The following is an 18,622-nucleotide window of genomic DNA, read 5'->3' as shown; positions in this document are numbered from 1 at the left end:
ATCCGTGCTGCTCTGGAGTTTCACACTCCATGATCACCAGTAGCAGAAGACAAACATCTGAGGCATGTGTTTCACGATGATGTTGCAATCTAATCTTGAGCTACTCTTTTCAATCCCTAACATCTCTGAGGGTGTGCCACCTTTTCTCCAACATTTATTACTTTTGGAAAAATCATCTACTGTAGATATTTACTACGTACCTTAAGTACTTTCTAAAAAGTTTTAAGGACAGGAACCAGGTCTTGTTCATTTTTATGCTCTTGGAGTCTAGTGTTTCCTTGGCCCTTACAAACATCCAATAAAGATACGTGTCTGTAAACACACAGTTTGACAGAACTGCTTTCTCTCGGTACCTCTGCAGTTAGGAAGTGCCTCCTTGACCTTGGAATTGCTCACAGGGCAGGACTTGAGAGTGTGCAGTGGTGCTCTGTAAACTAAAAGAAAGTTGAATTACTAAAGAGGGACTGGCTTTCTGTTGAATCCTGTTTTGTGTGTCCAAACCTTATCATCATCTGATTAATTAAAATGAAATAAAATTTTGCAAAAAAAATAAAGGGACATTATTTGGTTCAGCTGGTCACTAATCGACTGTATGAGGGAGAATTCGTTAAGGGTTGATGAATGCAGAATCATATTAACTGCAAAACAGGATAGATACCTTCGTTTTCTATTTCAGAGAGATTCATATTAATCTGAAAGAGTTTGAATAACATACATGCTTCAGGATTATTCCCCCAAATTTATAAGCACTTTTTGGCCTTTCATCTGAAGATTATCACTTGAACTTTACAAAAAAGGACTGTTTTGCTTTACTGAAAAACACCACTTTTCAACGAGTCAAAAGATTATGTGTACCAATATCAATATGAAGGATGCTTTTCAACAAGCCAATGCCTATGTCTTCGCTGGGCAGACTTCTCTACTGATCAAGGCGATGTCCTACTGTTCATGTGTAGGCACCACGAGACGATGAGGTGCATGTTACCTAGTGGGCAGTTAACACCAGGACTTCCTGTTGGACCCCAGGAACCTGTACTCAGCTAATCTGCAGAAAAGAAACGCACCACAGACTCATGCTGGGGGAATTCTGAGACACATCTAGGCTTACCCTCCACGTTTTCTTATGCTTATTTCTTTCCCCTACTATTTAAATTTAATACACAGTGTAAAACAGAAGTAGACCCAGAGGTTATCAGATCAGGAAAACTGTCGAGTAAATAAACCCTATTCATGTCCATGAACTTACTGCTTGTTGGGTAAGAAGATGATGTAACTAGATACCATAGTAGGATTTGTTCTGACTCACTTTAAGGACAGGTGACGAAGTAAACACTTGATCACTGGTAAAACTGAATTCCTGCGTATTTAACAGGAGCAATTAAGATTTTATTTGCACAATATTCGTACAAAAGTAAAAACCAACTGGACCCACCTTTAACCCATATCAGGATGGAACAGGTCCTTTATCGGGTGGAGATAAAGAACTCAAGGGCAGCTGAGACACAAAGCAAAGTAGACAGAAGTGAGTCACAAAGGGTTCAGAAGGATTTCCACCCTATAATTAATACCTAGAGTCTAGCCTCTTGTGACTGCAGATGCCAGGAAAGAGGATTTACAGCGAGGTTGGGCACGGCTGATGTTACATAAGCAAGTAGGCGCCCAGTCACCCTGCCGGATGCCGGGGCAGTGGATGGAGCTCTGGGTCTGGGCCCTTCTCCGGTCTGAGCAGCAGCGATTACGGAACCAGGCTCCACAGGGGGGTGGGACAGAGTGGCCGCCGTGGACCCCAGTGGAAATGTTCCCCCGTTACTGCCTCTGGATGGTTACTCAACGTTCGGATGGGAGGGTGGTGTTAGGACCAAGACAGAGACCTGGATGACCTGGTGGCAGGTGCATTTCTGTCCAGGTGGATGCCATGGAGGGGGTGACAGGGGTTCTTATAGCTCAGATCTCAGTCGCCCCATGGCAAGACCGCGTGTGTACCCCGTGTTGATGTGTTCTGCTATTGGAAGAGCATCCCCTTGATTTTCCATAGTTACTGTTTCTGAGAGGGACCAGGAGGGATCACAGCCCTGGAAGAAGCTCTTCTTCCTCCTTGCCTGCCTCCGGTTGCAGAGGGTGCTGGGGCGCGCGCACGCGCGCGTGTGTGTGTGTGTGTGCACGTGTGCGGCGTGATGGGAAAGTCGGGCTCATGGCACCTCAGCAGTTTGTTATACAGGGAAGCAGTTCATGGCCCAACAGCTCGAGGCCTCTCAGAAGGGTCTGCACAGTTCCCGAGGTCAAGGGTGAACAGTGACGATGATGCTCTGATGGTGGTGCCGGGGCCGGGGCCAGGGCCGGGGCTGGTCAGTGGAGGGAGGCTGGGGAAGAGGGGAGGCTGGGTTTGTGTGGCCCGGCCTAGGACCGTAAGGAGGAATCAGCCCTAGTGGAGGGCAGCTTGGCCTGCTCCCCTGTGACGTTTGGAAGGAAAGGTGGAATTGAGCAAGTAGGCAGGCTGATCTTTCAAAGAGCCTGGTGAGCACCGGGGCAGGGGGAGGTAACTCACAGCACTGAAAGCAGTCGCTGTTTGGACGTGTTTATGTGCCTTAGTAGTGGCATATGGTGACCAAGAGTGGCTGGAGGGGACCAGAGGTCCCCAAGATGGAAACACGAGCGCCGGTGGAAGCCTCCACCTCCTGGGCTGCATGCTGGGGCCTTCTGTGGGAGCCTGAGCCCAGCCCCTCCCCAGGAAGCACCTGACTTCAAGACGGGAGGAAAACACAGGTGGTCCCTGCCTGCCGGGGGCTGAGGCCCCACGACAAGACCAAGATGGAGGGGAAGCTGGGGAGGAAGTGATGGTGACCCCTTGAGACGAGGCTGCAGCTGCAGAGGGCCTTTATCTCCCCAGGAGGGTGGTGAGCGGTGGCCCTTCACAAACCCCGGGCACCGGCTGCACCAAGAAGCCCTCGCGGGCGACGCCACAGCACGCAGCTCAGCGGCAGCACACGCGTGAGTCGGGGTGGCATGCCTATTATGTCACATCCTGTCTCTCCTCAATCCTGAAATAATTCCCTCACTTAATGAGCCCGGTTTTCCCGCTCCTACAATGAGGCCCGTGGGCAGCGCTGCCCTGCTGTGCCCTGAAAGCAATTCAGGGGGGTACACACCCCTGGTTGTTCAGGAACATTTAAACCCATCAGCTGTGTGTGGGTTCATTTTCCACTGGGGCTGGTCTGCCCTGGTGAAGATTTAAGGAGAGGGGCAGCTTGGGCTCGAGAAAGGGGATTCTCCACTAGAACTTTGTTGTTTCTTTTGAGGTAAAAGAAACTTAGAAGGGGGCCAGGGCAGCCTGGGTGGTTAAGCACTGACCTGTCCCCGGGATGCATGGACCGTCCCCACCAGTATCTGAGCTGCAGAAAGGATGCGGTTTTTATTCTGCTCGACCCTCCAGGGTCTGAAAAGTGCCCTCAGAGAATACGACATGAAATGACATAGAGGTGATTCCAGTGTCACCATTCCTTTCTGTTGAATCCACTGCAGGTTTCTAATTGTGGAAAGCTGTCTCACCAACACACCACCAGAGTGGACGGAAGACTTTTAAACGGCTCTTTAAAAAAATATATTAGGTTAAAGTTCGACAAAAAGAGAAGAGTTATAATCTACTCCTTGAAAAAGAAACCTACCCCATCCTGTGACGGGGGGAGTCTGTTCAAGTATGGTTTTAGGTGCCAGGAGATTCTTCAAAGTGTACTTTTTACCCTTCACTGGGCCCTATGAATGAAGACATTTAATCCAATATCAATAAATCCTAATTAGCTAGAAGACAGATTTGTTTTCATTTAATGAACGTTTACTAAAGGCTAGTAATCTTTACGCTTCTGTAGGAAGCATTGTGGGGATACAGACATGATTGCTGTCTGCACAGAGCTCACGGTCTGGTAGCCGTAGATTCTCTTATGCTCTTGGGAAAATGACTTTTTTGTTTAGAACATGGGATCATCTGCTAGGTTACCCTGCCGGTAAGACAGGGAAGAAGAAGGGTGCGTCTTGTTATGAAGGGGAAACCAAAGAAAAGACTTAAGGGTTTATGCAATCATATATCTGATAGGGGACTTGTATCTAGAATATAATAAAGAACTATTACAATTCAACAACAACGACAAAAAGACTTAAGGGTTTACCCAGCTTTACCTAAATACACTTTGATATGAAAAATGACAGGAAATGTTACATCCCACTGCTGATGAATGAGCACATACAATTTTGTAAGGCTGTGAAATACTGCCTATGCAGAGGAAACAGAGCAAAACTTAGCTGGTACAGAATAAACCTGAACCTCATGGTCAGAGCATGGTGTGCACATCTCGGGCTTAGTCCTGAGTTTCGAGTGGGAAATACAGAACAGCAACTTTACTGACGTGGCAATTATGACAAAAACATTCTTGAACTTGATGGAGACACATTTTTGAACTTGATGGAGACAAAGTATCCTAATGTAGCACACTCAAAATAAATATTTGAAAGAGGCTTCAATGTTGCTGCTTAACGGAAAGTCTGCCCTCCACTATCACTGGGAATCATTTCTTAGTAATGGTTTAATAACCTGAGTTTTGTAACAGGACCCTACTGATTAGCTTAGCACAAAATGCTTCAGTCGTTGAGGTTCGTGTCACCGGGGAGACAACCAGGACCAAAACTGGAGGGGTTTCTTGGCTGGAAATTAGGTAATGAGTATAATTTTCTGTAATCTTTTTTTTTTTTTTTTTTTTTGCTGTACGCGGGCCTCTCACTGTTGTGGCCTCTCCCGTTGCGGAGCACAGGCTCCGGACGCGCAGGCTCAGCGGCCATGGCTCACAGGCCCAGCCGCTCCGCGGCATGTGGGATCCTCCCGGACCGGGGCACGAACCCGTGTCCCCTGCATCGGCAGGCGGACTCTCAACCACCGCGCCACCAGGGAAGCCCAATTTTCTGTAATTTTTATGACTGATTCACACAAGCTAATGCATTTACCATTTTCCATATTTTAAAAATTCACTTTTATCTGGGCACAGCTGCCCCTGGCTAACAGCATGAAGGAGAGTTGTTTTTCAGTTTTCTCCTGCTTCCAAGAGGTCAGTGTCCAGCTTCAGGCTGCTCAGGACCTCCGGCCAGGGCTGGCCTCCTGGAAGTCCCGTACCCTCCTCAATACTCCTGGGTCCTGGGCACTCAGATTTCAGCTGGTTGTTAAGAGTCACAGGAGCAAACCAACCCACGCTCTGTACCCATAATGCCTGATGGAAGCCAAATGTGATTACGAGTCCAGGGCATCTGCACAGTAAGAGAACAATATTACTTGGAAGGATTCTTTCACGGTGCCTTTCCAGCGGCTCCGAATGAGGACTCTTCGAGACTCCTCAGATGCCCCTGTTCTGGAATCTGCCTCCTGTGCCTTCCTGCGTCGGGGCAGAGGATCTTTTCCTCACCACTGTGGCCGGCTGTCTTAAGTTCAACACTTGAGATGCTTTCTTAATATAACGTCAGAAGTGACAGGTACCTCATGGCGGCCTAGGGGCTGGCACTAACCTGCCCGTCCCGTCTTACCCAAGGGAGCGGAAAACAAGGCTATCGAGATCCGCAGCCTCACAGAGCTTGTCTGAGCCTTTACCCCTCTGCGCCTTAGTTTTGGAACTTCTGGACTGTCCCTAGATGTTGTACATTTGGGAGGGAGTACTTTCTCTTTGAGACTTTTCAAGGCATGGAGCAACCACGCCCTTGTTCCGTGCTCTGCATCTTCCGGCTGCTCCAGAGTGCAAGGCGTGAACTGGGCATCCCAGAGTTCCTCCTCCAAGACGCCTGCCTCACGTTCCTCCTTCTGAAGGGTTTTCTAGGATTTCAAACGTCTGGCTGTCTTCCCTTTGTGTTTCAGAAACCACACCTGTCTGTCTTCATTGTACAAGTCCTTTTAAAGCAACAGGAATTCAGACATCAAGAAAGTGACAAATTCCCATATATTTCTATTGGTAAAACATACTTATTACAGTTGGTTCCAGAGAAGCTTCCGTTATCTAGTTAAGTTTACCGATGTAAAAAAACATATATATATGTTCTGGGGTGGCAGGGAGGGAGGTGTGCTTGTGAAAGGGCAACTCAGGGGTCTTTGTACTCATGGAATGTTCTGCACCTTGCTGGTGGGGGTGGATGCACAGACCTACATGTGTGGTAACATTTCACAGAACTAAATGCTCACACACAAATGAGTGCGTGGAAAACTGGGGTGACCTGGTTAAGACTGGAGAACTCTATCAGTATTGATGCCCTGCTGCGATGGTGTGCAATGCTTTTGTGAGAGATGACCACCGGGGGAACTGGTCAAGTGTACGTGGGATCTCTCTGTAGTATTTCTTACAACCACGTGGGAATCTAGAACTCTCAAAATGAAAGGTCTAATTACCATAGACTGGCATCTTAAAAAAAGCATTCATTTCTCACAGTTCTGGAGGCTGGCAAGTCCATAACCAAGGCTCTGGAAGATTCAAGGCCTGGTGAGGCCGGCTTCCTGGTTCAGAGATGGCTATCTTCTTGCTGTGTCTTTGGAGTGCTCTGGGCCTCTTTTATAAGGACGCTAACCCCATTCATAAGGGCTCCACCCTCATGACCCCATCACCTTCCAGAGGCCCCACCACCCAATACCATCACATTGGGGTTTAGGATTTCGATGTACGGTTTTTGAGGAGAAACAAACATTCAGTCTGTTTGTATGGCATAATCATCTTATTCTTGTGTCACAGCAGAAAACCTTCCATTTTTAGCTACAGATAAAGAAAAGCATTTCTAGATCATCCAGCTGTTCTTCTTTTAGAGCCACACTGAGAATCTCTCATGGGTTCAAAATGATTGGGAATAAAATGTCCGATTAATAAAGTAGTCTGGTTATTGAGTTAGTGAACTTGTATGAAACACAGCAATTACTATTGTCAGAGGACGCACAGAGAGCAAAATATATTTAACTCAGTCACCTCAAATCCATTATGGGATGAGAGAAGGTAACATAAAATAGTTAGATGATATCTAACTATTTATCTGCATATATTTAAAAAAAAACTTGGGTTAATTTTTTTTTTTTTTCAGGATCTGGCAGGGTTTCAGAAATATCACTAATGTATCTCAATAACTACTATAATGACAAAAAGTTAGGAAAGTGGTATTCTGAACACACAAAAAAACGGATCCCAGACTTCCCATATGAGCTGTCATCTTTCTTTTTCCTACAAATGTATTTAAATTTTCTATAATTTCTGAGGTCTTAACACTTTCAAAATTTCTTCTTCATGAGATGAAGACATTTCTACAAATATGGTGCCAGGTCTTAATTTCTGTAATGTTTCAGCTTTAGAATCATCTCAAGTGGAGCCAATATTAAAATGTACCTCTTGTCTGTTCAAGTGTCTGCTACCTGGTGGATGAGTTTTCTCAGTCTCTAACTGTAATCAAGCATCTTACTTCATGCATAATAGCTTGGTCCACTGGCCCAACAGGTGAGGTAATGCTAGCAGGAAAGACAGGAGACATCATCTGACAGTGAGGGCTATCTGCACAGCTGGTATGGAAGAAGTTTACCTCTTTTCTTCAGACAGACTTGTCCTTTCTTTCCTACTTCATGTAAAAACCTTGAGGTTTAGAACTAGGAATATTTTTAAAGCTTTGGGACAACTTCATTCACCTCATCAAACGGCTGGGTGGAAGAAGTATGCCACAGTAGAAGTAATAATCCATCAGACCTAAAAATCAGAGACGCCGATCCCGTCAGGGTCTCCAGTGCATGTGAGCTTCCTACGAATCATGAAAACTTTCAGGAAACAGATGCTGTACAGCATGAAAACTGAACAACAGAAAGACCCTCAATCTAGCTAGAGTTCTATGCCCAGGTAATTTTTTTTTGCATGATTCCTGTGAATTCCCATTCCATAATGAGCTTTAAAACATGAGTCCCTTATAAGAAAACCTACGCCATTGGCAGTGAGAAATTCGCTTCTTGAAAAATTCATACTGCTATGCATCAATCTTCATTCGTAGTTTTTAGTTTATTTAATACGAGTTAATATCTTAGGAAAATTCTTATTTTACCCTTGGCGTCTTTATTTTACCCAACAGTTAAATGCAATTGGTGCTGGCTCTGATTCACCTATTATTGAAAAATACCTCAATAAGCCACTTAACACACACATACACTTCTTTCAGTGTGTCATCTCTAATGGTCCTGCCAAAACATACTAATCTACTGAGGCACTTAATTTCCTGGTTCTTTCATTTTTCTGGCAGTTGAACCATCCTTTACTTAATGAGCTGTAGCATCAGAGCATCCCCGGGGTTGGGGGAGCACCTGATTTGCCTACTTCTGCCTCCAACACCGTTGGCAGAAACCATTTCAACTCAAAAGGGTCTGTGCCACATGGCGTGTAATTCATGTCGTGGGTGCCAGGAGCACCCACGTTTTTTGGTAATCGTCTCTTTGACGTGAATACACTTATAAGTTTCATCTGGGGTTGACAGTAAAGGAACATTTTATCGTGGCAGGACAAACTCACGCTTTCAGCTCCAGATGCTCAACAAGGACCAGTGTGGAACCACTTTTAAGATTTCTGACTCAGCGCTTAAAACCTACCAACACCGGAGCATGTCCTCAACGTGGTCATGGGCTCTGCTACACCAGAGATGTTCAAGCAGAGTGGAACCCCTGCGTGTTAGGGACTCTGCCGAAAAGACAGGGAAATCAGAAAACCTGACACTTGTTTTCCAGCTCTGTGACTACACGCTTTGAATATCACTCAGATTAATGTTAAGCCTTACCTAGGCTCCTGTGATTAAGGCCCATGAGAATGCACTATTCCAAAACCTGTAAAAAAAAAAAAAATGGCAGCTGTTTGTTCTGGGTCTGAAGATAGGTACCGGTCAAAATTACGCAGTTAGGACAAAACTTTCCTATCTTCTCTTCCCTGGTGGCACAATTGTTCATTTTTCCATGAATGCCACCATAGTTCTCTTAAACCTTTTTTTTGCTTGACAGAACCTCTGGATCTCAGTTATATGCACAGTTTATCCGGTAACCCATTCAATAATTTTGTTGGCCTCTCCAGATCTACAGCAAAACACTGATTTTCTTTCCCATTTGGTGTTGTCCTTTCTTGTTTTGTTTACATGACCTCATCCTATCTATCTGAGAGGAATCCAGCTTTCAAAGCTTTCAAAGGGCACCTCCTTAGCATATTCTTGGATTTGGTCTGGACTGGGTTCTGTCTAGGTGTTTCGTGTTGGATCTATGACTAATGCCTTCTCCCGTGGAATGTTCTGGGTAGGGGAGTTTCCTGGTCTTTGTGGATTTTCTACAATAAGCTTGATGTTACATGTTAAAAATTATTTCTTCGTATAGACAGCCATTTATAAAAAATAAATGGCTATCCCGTTTGTCAGGCCAGAGTTAGGATTTTTGAATTTGGATAAAGTTTGTAGATTCACGTAACAATTACTTCATTTTTCCCTTTTCCCCAAGATGTGCCACAGATGCAAAAGGTAGGGGTGAGGATTGACTACAGATTTCTTACCACTGGAAAGAGTAAATCAGGCCACACTCACACAGCCTTGAGCTGGGACACGACACGCTCAGCACACCTGTGCAAATCCTTTATTAAAGCAACAACCAAAATACAGGATGGCTCACATGTTTTTTTGCTTTTTTGCTGCTATATCAATTTAAATATTAGTCATTTGTTTATACCTTTAAATTATTCTTAAAAGGTGAACATTTATAGCTCACAAATCAACAGTTTGACATTTCCGCGCAGATACATTTTTCCATCTTATTTCCTGGCTTTAACAAAGAAATTCCAGAACCAGAGGAATAGCACATCAAACGTTAAGCGCCAGCACCTTCTGTGAGCGGTGCTGGGGTGTCTGAGAGATACGATGAAGGTTTCAATTCCTCGTTAAATAAAAATAATTTATGCCAGAATATTCTTAGAACTATTTGCTTTCTGTTTTTACATTCTCTATGAGCTTCAGTTTCGACTGTGGTATTCTAAGCATTAGTCCCCTTAAAAATGACATTTCTAAAATATCTCAGTGAAAGATCATTATCACCCTCATACAACATTTTCTTGTCTAACAGACACTCAGTCCTTCAGAAAGCATAAGAAGCAATTGTTTTTTTCTATTTTTTCCCCACCACTGATTTGTTTAATTCAAACCTTGTTAATCACTGGTTTAACCCTAAGGGTCATTAGGAAGATGAACTCTGTTATCTACTAAAAGATTTTTAAATCAATAGGTGAATGTAAAAATGACTAACACCGTGAAGGTAACAGGTGCTCAAAACACGTGTGTGAATATACAATGAGATCTGCTGGCTATGTAAAGAGTACCAATGAATTAGCTTAAAAAGCAAGAACAGAAACCAGGATTATGATCTAAAAGGACTGCCAAAAGGGTACGTGAAGACAGGTACAGGGAAGTAGTCGCTGAACTGCGCTGAGTATAAATTAGAGTATCTGAAAGATAAAGGAAATGCTCCGTTTTCTTACCCAGTGAAACACTGGGAGGAAACCCCTGTTCACAGAACCACAGGGGCTGCCCTTGAAGAGTTTTAGCACTGGTACAACACTGAAATTCAACCTGCACACACAGGAGTCTGATTCGCCTTCTGAAACGGCTCGTCCACTGGCTGGGACCGGGGTTTCTAAGGCTCAGCTGGTCTGTGTTGGCTGCACTACATTTAGAGGCTGTCTGTCCAAATCTTGCAAACATTCTGTCTGCCTAACATTTTCTTCACGAGCTAAACAGCTGAACAGCTCTGAGATCACCAATAAAGAACAATCCAACCATTAGATGAGAAATGTTACCAGCCCAGTGAATAAGTTACACAGCCATCCTTCCAGCCAAGTCTTTCAATCAAGTTGCTTTCTTATCTCACATTTGCCCTTCAAAGGAAGTCTGAACAACACGGGATGTCTACAATTAAAAATGAAACACACAACGAAAAAGATAAAGAAGGGAAGGATTCCAGACTCCACTGTGTGGGAGGCCAGGCCTTTTGGCTTGGTTTTGAAAAAAGAAACGCTCACCAGCCATCATTCCGGGAGTAATGACACAGCACAATAGTGCTCAGGATGGGTAAGGACATTCAGTTACTTTCCGAGCGATTTCTATACATTATAGATGTCACATTTGGTTCCTAGAGATTTAGTCAAGTATTACTAGTTCTTTTTGTCAAGCATGATATACAAAAAGATGAGAATAGATGTGCCCTAAAAATATGAAAATATAATATATAAAACAAAACCATTATAAATTACATAGATTTGCAGTATAAAATTTTTTCCCATTTAGAATAAATACCATCCAAGTTTACAGATCATCTAAGTGAATTAAATATGCACACATATCTGAATCATTTTCAGAACTTCAAGAAAAAAAAATCGCTAGAGATATGACCAGATGACTCAGAAACCAGAAACTGCTTACTTTTGAGAATAATGACCTAAGACCCAAAGGACATGGCTTGGGATTTAGTGCTAAGCTGTTAAAACTGCCCAAATGAGTCTGACGTATGCATGTGTGCATATACACACACACACACACACACACACACACGCTCACAAGCAGCCATACTTTTATGGATTTCTATGAAGCTCAACGGTTTATCTTTGAAAAATCAGCCCAAAGTCACGAGATCACCTCTGTTCCATATTCTAGCAGGAGAGCTTTCCTATTCTGTAAAGAAGCTACAGGACGAACAGGAAGAGTGTAGCCTTTCTGGACAGAGAAATCTTCGTCGTAAGCCAGCCTCCTCTTTGGTTGGCTGTTATTCTATCAAGAGCTTTCTGATGCCTTAAAGAGGGGAAAGGTTTTGAAAAATCTATATAATCTCGCCAGTCTAAAGAAGCTAAAACCAACCTGAAAACATTCTTTGGTCACACGTTTCTGCTCCTGCTCCATAAAAAATCTGCCCGTTTTTAACTTTCTATCCCTCATCAGTGCCTAGATGGGAGAGATAGATGCCTTTTCCTGTAATTTCCACGTGGAAATGTGCACATGGGTTTCGGTGGAGGGAGACCTGGACAGAATGGGAAAAAGTTCACGCAATGTCACAAAATGAGTGTGGGTCCCTGCTGTTGCTTTGGGCGTACAGATCCATGGTAAGAATCTGCTGACCTCCATGACAAGTGGAAAATTCTAAGAGGTGGAGATAAAACTCTTCTGCAACCCCAATACAGAAAACCCTCGTCCAGAGAGTGCAAGTGGGAGGTCAAGGTTTCTCTGGACCGTTCACGACTCACTTTTTATGTGACCACCCAAGACTCTCCTACCTGATGGTAATGGGTCATCTGAGGCCAAGAGGACTCTGATCCAACTGAGTCTTGTCAGACCACCTGTCACACCAGTTATCTATACATAGAGAAACCCCTGAAGCCAAACCCTCTGCCCTCAGCTACAGATTCAGATGCTTTTGCTGTGAAGGTTGGCGGCAAGAGTAACCTCACGTGCCCATGTTTGCTCCCAAGACTGCTTGTTTCCTGCAAGGGGGGCCATCACAAACTTTCCATAAAACTCTAAAATGTCTGAGCCGGATGGGATCTGGGGACCCATCAAGTCCCACCTCCGTGTTTGTCAGATGAGAAAGATTAAACCCAGGGGGGTGTCGAAGGTCACTTATCCAGATAGCGAGAGTGAGGACTAAACATCAGGTCTGCTCTCACGATCCGTGTGGCCCAGCGAACCTCCATGGAAACCATGATGTGGCTGCGACCCTCAAGACGACTTCAAGGTTATGGCTCCCCTGCTCATAAATGGAAAGGAACTAATACCTCTCATTCTTCCACGTCGACATCTAAACTGCAGACGCTGCCCTAATGATTTTGGTTTTGAGTTTTTGAAACCGAACCTCTTGATTTGCATCAATACTAACTTTCACCATAAAGAAGATTAGAGGAACCAGAGAGGAAAGTGAAAAATCTTTCGAGTAATTGGAGAGGAGGGCCAGGTGATTCTGCGGGAGAGGGGACCATCTAGATGGAGCTCGAGCCCGTCTGGTCTGTCCCTCTGCCAGGGAAGGAACGGAGGCCCCACCTGCCCAAAGCCTGCGGTGCTTACTGGCACCATCAGACGAGACGCTAGCCTTTGGGTGACTGGTTTTGTCGTTTCTATAACATCATTCTGCCGCACGTACAACTGCTTTCTTGTGGGACACAATTAATTCAAGAATTCTGGCGTGAAATTGGAGGCCATCACCCGAACCTTTCACTCTCCCCTTCAAGGACGGACAAGATAGCCCTGCAGTTCAGGGAAGTGGGCCTGGCTAGGCGATCCCACGGACCCTCACACTTGCTGCCCCAAACCAAGTGTTTGGGTCACCGGACGGCCCCTGGCGGCCCACATTCTACACCTACATGGATTCCTCAGATGCCTCTGTCTCTGGACGCACCATGCGTTCCAGATCAAGCAGCAGCCGTGTTTGGAGGATGACGTTACTTACACGTAAAAACAGCATCTTTCATGGACAGTTTGGGTAAATTCAAGTTTACAGTCTCCCTGCCACCTCAGCTGAGCTCACCTAAAGGCTCTCAGAATCGGACAGGCAACACATTTTTATTTGGCTATTAAAGTGCTATCCTGGGCAAGGTTTTTTTTTTTTTCTTTCTCAGTTTCACAACAGTAGCTTCATTGGAAACAAACAAACAAAGCAATGGATGGAGACAGGCCTGGGAAATGACAAAAATCACGAGGCTGGTAACTGCTTTGGAACATCACAGATGACTCGTGGGTATCAGCCCTGACACCAAAGCCTCTGAGGTAAAAGCTTGGCGGGGGGTTCGAGGGGGTGGGGGGAGAGAAATAAGGACAAAGTGGCAAAGGGGACGAAACCAGAAGGAATGATTAGCAACCGTATAACAACGACTCGGTTATAGGGGAACGGAGAAGGGGGGTTAAAACTGAGAAGAAAGTGCAACAGACCCACGGACGTGCAGTTGCTCTCGTAGCAGACCTATAACTTTTTAAAGGAAAAGCGCTGCAGTGTGCATTGGACAGGGCTCTTGACCTCAGAGTCTCTCACACCAAAAGGGCATCAGTGATTAAGGTATCTGGCAGAGAAGAGCCTCTGAGATTCATGCCGCGCGCACAGACACCTGCCCAAGGTCGCCGGCTCTGCACCCTGCCGCTGCTTGCATCCTCCGTCGTGGGGCGCGGTCCGGGCACACAGCATGCACGCAGGCGCTCCCTTCTGAAGGGGCCTGGCTCCTACCTACGGGACAGGCGTCTCCGGTAAGGCTTAGCGGCGAGGGCGGACTGCATCTGGCCCTGGGGGTGGGGGGGGGGGCCCTGATTCTCGGGGTGTGCATAGCTTCTCGGGGGGGCGTTGTTAGACATGGCTTTCATAGACGACGCGGGCGTTGCTGTCGCACGCCCCGGCCGGCTCTGTGGCTTCCAGGAGACCTGGGGGCAGGACACGGTCCGGTACCTCGACAGGCGTGGGCTCCTCGGAGGTCAGCGCCGCGGACGTGACCTCGGTGGAAGGCGCCGCGGACTCGGGGGAGTGCTCGGCCGAGGGCTCGGTGTCCTCCTCATCTCTGGCCTCGAGGGGCCCCCCGTCCCGGTCATCCGTGGGCTCCCTCCGGGCCTGGGGGTGCACGGACACCTCGATGGCAATCTGCTGGGGCTGCTCGTGCAGCGACGAGGCGTCTGAGTCAGCGGTGGGGGACTCGCTCCGCTGCAGGGCGTCGGGGATGGTGTAGACCTCGTCCCCGCTGGTGGCCTCCTGGCCCTCAGGCACGTGGCGCACGAAGTTCTGGCCCTGCTCCTCCAGCCCTACCACCTCCATGAGCTCCTCCACGATGGTCCTGCAGTTCATGATGAGCGGGGGCAGCGGCACGCTGCGGGCCAGCTCCTCGATGTAGCGGGCGAACTCCATGGTCTTGAACTGTGTGACCTTGGCCAGCTCCAATGTCTTGGCCGACGTGATGATGGGGATGCGCTTGGCGATCTCGAAGGCCTTCTGCAGCTTCTCGGCGCCCTCTGTACGGAAGAACTCGTTGATGGCCTTCTCGGTCTTCTTCAGGTGGCTACTCATCATGCAGAGGCGGGTGATGTTGAGGGCCAGCACCACGGTGAAGGCCACCAGGCACACCACCATGTAGTACACGCCCATGTCCCCCGACGTGAAGACCACCCTCAGCGTCACCGTGTTGTTCACGGTGCCGTGGACGTTGGCCGCCACACATGTGTATCGACCTCGGTCCGTGAAGGACACCTTGGTGATGTTCAGGAGGCCGTCGTGCATCTGCCACTTTCCTGCAGGAGGAAGAGGACAGAGTCAGCCGGGCCCTCCACTCCCTGCAGCCACTGCCCCGCACGTCGCTGAGCACATCTCCCACCACCATGTCTGCCACTGCCGACAGCGCCCACGGCGAACGCCGACCTCGCCAGACGGTGACGGTGTTAGCTCGCCTAATCCTCACAACTCAGGGAGGAGCTACCAGCACCGGCCCATTTTACAGGATGGGGAAACTGAGGCACAGGTCCACTAAGCCACCTCCCCAGGGCGCCAGTTTGGAAGCAGTTGAGCTAGACGTGAACTCGAGCCCAAGAGGCTGTACTCTTAATACCAAATCATACTGTGTGATTCCACATCCTAGAGAAAAATTAGAAAAATAAACCGTATGGAAAATGCTTGCTCTTACTAGAGAATTCCTTCATGTAGCATCTGATTTTCTAGCCTGCCTGTGAGCGAGGCTCTACAGAATATATATGTTCACTGGAGAGTTTTAATACTTTTCAGAAGATAAAGTACTTTGGGATCAACATAAAAACTGGAGTAAATCAATTAAATTGTAATTGTTCACCTGGGTTTCTCATATTTGAGATTGAAGTAGTCCTGGTATGACCTCCGTTGATGGAAACATAAATAATTAATTTTGAGAAGCTACAATGAACTACGTCACTTACAGTTACAAGCTAATGCTGTGGAGATTCAGAGGCTGGGTGTGAATAAGCAACAATTGGGTTTCGCTTTGCAAATAAATCACAGACCCATCAGGTTGAAACCAGGCCTCACACAATGGAGAATGCACACTGAAAAGCGCTGTAATAGATAAGAATTCTACCCCACTCTGGCCTGGAAAGGATCGTTGCCCTGGGAATGAAGTTCTTAATCTGAATTAATCTTTGCTAGGGATTACTCCTTAGTCTGCCTGTGTACCCGCCGGTCAGAGGACCCCGGGAAACGTGATCCTAGCTTTGCCTTCCAGGTCTTAGGTCTGAGCCTTTCTGAAAACCCTCCACCTCCCTAGACTGTCCTGTAGAGAGAGAAGGGTCCCGGCCCGGCCTCGGGGGAGTTCTGAGTAGCAGGAAGATCTTTCTGCATAAAAGCACTTGCGTCCCCAAGCAAGCCAGAGGCCTCTACTGAGAGATGCAGCAACTTAGCGCGTGGTTTCCTTTTAAGGGTGTATTATCGATTTGTATTTATTTATTTATTTATTTTTTGCGGTATGCGGGCCTCTCACTGCTGTGGCCTCTCCCGTTGCGGAGCACAGGCTCCGGACGCGCAGGCTCACCGGCCATGGCTCACGGGCCCAGCCGCTCCGCGGCATGTGGGATCTTCCCGGACCGGGGCACGAACCCGCATCCCCTGCATCGGCAGGCGGACTCTCAACCACTGCGCCACCAGGGAAGCCCTAGGCATGTTTTTAATCGTCTATTGATGTATATTTATCTATGCTGGACCTAAGCGATTCAAAGCAGATACCGACTCAGACACTCCAGAAGTTCCCTGTCGGACGGTCAAAACAGGCACAGTCTGGAATCAAACACAATTAGGTGACACTTGTAGTTCGTTCTGGGGAAACCGGTGAGATGTACAGTGCATAACTTATTAGTTTGGCACGTATTCTGCTTCTCAGCCCAGGGCCGTGGGTCCTTGGACGAACATCTATCATATACCTTATCCAGTAATTAACCTCGTTTGTTCCGGAAGCCCGAAGCCCAGCTATGAATCTGCGAAGTGACTATATTTGCCTAACGATAAACCACAACAATGAATCACATATGATTATCCTGAAACAGGCAGGTATCACCCCTAATAGGAGCTGTGACACTACAGTTAAATAACTGAGACCCATCTCTCTGCCAGCAAGTCCCTGTTTCGAGTCCACGACAAGGACACCAAGACATCCCTCTCTTCAGGGTTCAGTCCTTCACTGTATTTCTCTCGAAACAAACCACATGTCACATTTACTTTATGGATTAAGGTCATAGTAATGCTGCTTAGGCTTCTCAGGTACGACGAGGTAAAGGGAACGTGTGACCTGGACTAAACCTTGTTTTGCCAGATCTCAAAGCGAGTCTTGGGAAGCCAACACACACACACACACACACACACACACACACACACACACACACACACACACACACACACACACACACACACACACACACACACACACACACGATGAAAGACGATTCTGGCCTCAAAGGTGATGTATGTCTGTATCATGTCCTGTCTAAAGGCTGATACATTCCTTCCTTCCCAGGAACTAAGACTCTAAATACTTCCTCTCAGCCTCAGCATGACCTTCGATTAGTGAGAAATAAAGATTTCTGCATGTTCTCCTGCTGTATGCAGCCCCGAACACTATGAACCCCACCCTGGGGGTCCTACCACATCAGCAGGGGCCCAGGCTCATGGAGAATCACAGGCAGCCGCCCCACCAGGATCGTCTCGAGAACATTCCTGGGCCACATGTTGCCTTTCTCCTTAGTCTGTAAATACCTTGTCCTGAGACCCAGCCTGGAAGGTCTGACTTCAGCCATCAGGAGGTGGAGGGAATAAAAAGGGCCCCAGTGACTGTCACAGGGACCCGAAGACCCAGCCACCTGGGGCGGGGAAGCTTGGTGCTGCAGCTCCAGGGATGATTTTAAACTGGAGTTGAGCAGGGATGTCACAACCATGTGCTGAATTCTCACTAAGCTGCATCATTTCAGCACAAGTAAACACCTAAAATGTGAGCCGCTGACGCTGAGTCACTTCAACAGGCAATGATTCTGGAGGAAATGCACAACCAGAAGATCCTGCATGCTGCAACTAAGAGATCCTGCATGTCCCAGCGAAGACTCCAATGCCACAACTAAGACCCGGCGCAGCCAAATAAGTTAACAAGATTTATTTTTGATTTTTTTAAAGGCAGATGTTGAGCCATCACTTTCTGATTCTAATACCAAAGATTCTGTGTCAAACGTTTCCCTGACAGACTGGTTCAAGATGGCCAACTAGAAGGACGTGATCTCACTCCCTCTTGCGAGAGCACTGGAATCACAACTAACTGCTGAACAATCATCGACAGGAAGACACTGGAACTCACCAAGAAACATACCCACCTCCAAAGACAAAGGAGAAGCCACAATGAGACGGTAGGAGGGGTGCAATCCCAGTAAAATCAAATCCCATAACTGCTGGGTGGGTGACTCACAGACTGGAGAACACTTATACCACAGAAGTCCACCTACTGGAGTGAAGGTTCTGAGCCCCACGTCAGGCTTCCCAAGCTGGGGGTCCAGGAACGGGAGGAGGAATTCCTAGAGAATCAGACTTTGAAGGCTAGTGGGATTTGATTGCAGGACT

General features: G+C 46.9%; 1 protein-coding gene and 1 long non-coding RNA gene across 7 annotated transcripts in view; one reads left to right on the top strand and one right to left on the bottom strand.

The window, feature by feature from the left end:
- MFAP3L (microfibril associated protein 3 like) overlaps positions 1-18,622 on the bottom strand; it is a 67,037-nt gene that overhangs the window by 15,568 nt on the left and 32,847 nt on the right. For 3 of the 6 annotated variants that reach the window (XM_027096513.1, XM_027096509.1, XM_027096514.1), the window contains one exon: positions 9,611-15,297. In XM_027096513.1, the coding sequence (XP_026952314.1) occupies positions 14,369-15,297 (929 nt within the window). In that variant the 3' untranslated portion in view covers positions 9,611-14,368. Of the gene's footprint in view, positions 1-4,894; positions 8,709-8,805; positions 8,852-9,610; positions 15,298-18,622 lie in introns of those variants that run through there. The other 3 variants (XM_027096511.1, XM_027096512.1, XM_027096510.1) reach the window with 3 other exon arrangements.
- LOC113614751 (uncharacterized) lies at positions 454-3,801 on the top strand. Its single transcript, XR_003430714.1, has 2 exons — positions 454-1,890; positions 3,520-3,801. It is a non-coding gene; the product is annotated as an uncharacterized LOC113614751 (long non-coding RNA).

The sequence above is a fragment of the Aethalodelphis obliquidens genome, unplaced genomic scaffold (assembly GCF_003676395.1).
Source record: "Aethalodelphis obliquidens isolate GAN/ISIS:26980383/991018 unplaced genomic scaffold, ASM367639v1 scaffold103, whole genome shotgun sequence".
NCBI classification, from domain to species: domain Eukaryota; kingdom Metazoa; phylum Chordata; class Mammalia; order Artiodactyla; family Delphinidae; genus Aethalodelphis; species Aethalodelphis obliquidens.
Note: the sequence above shows the minus strand (reverse complement) of the source record. Positions and strands in the feature narration are given on the sequence as shown.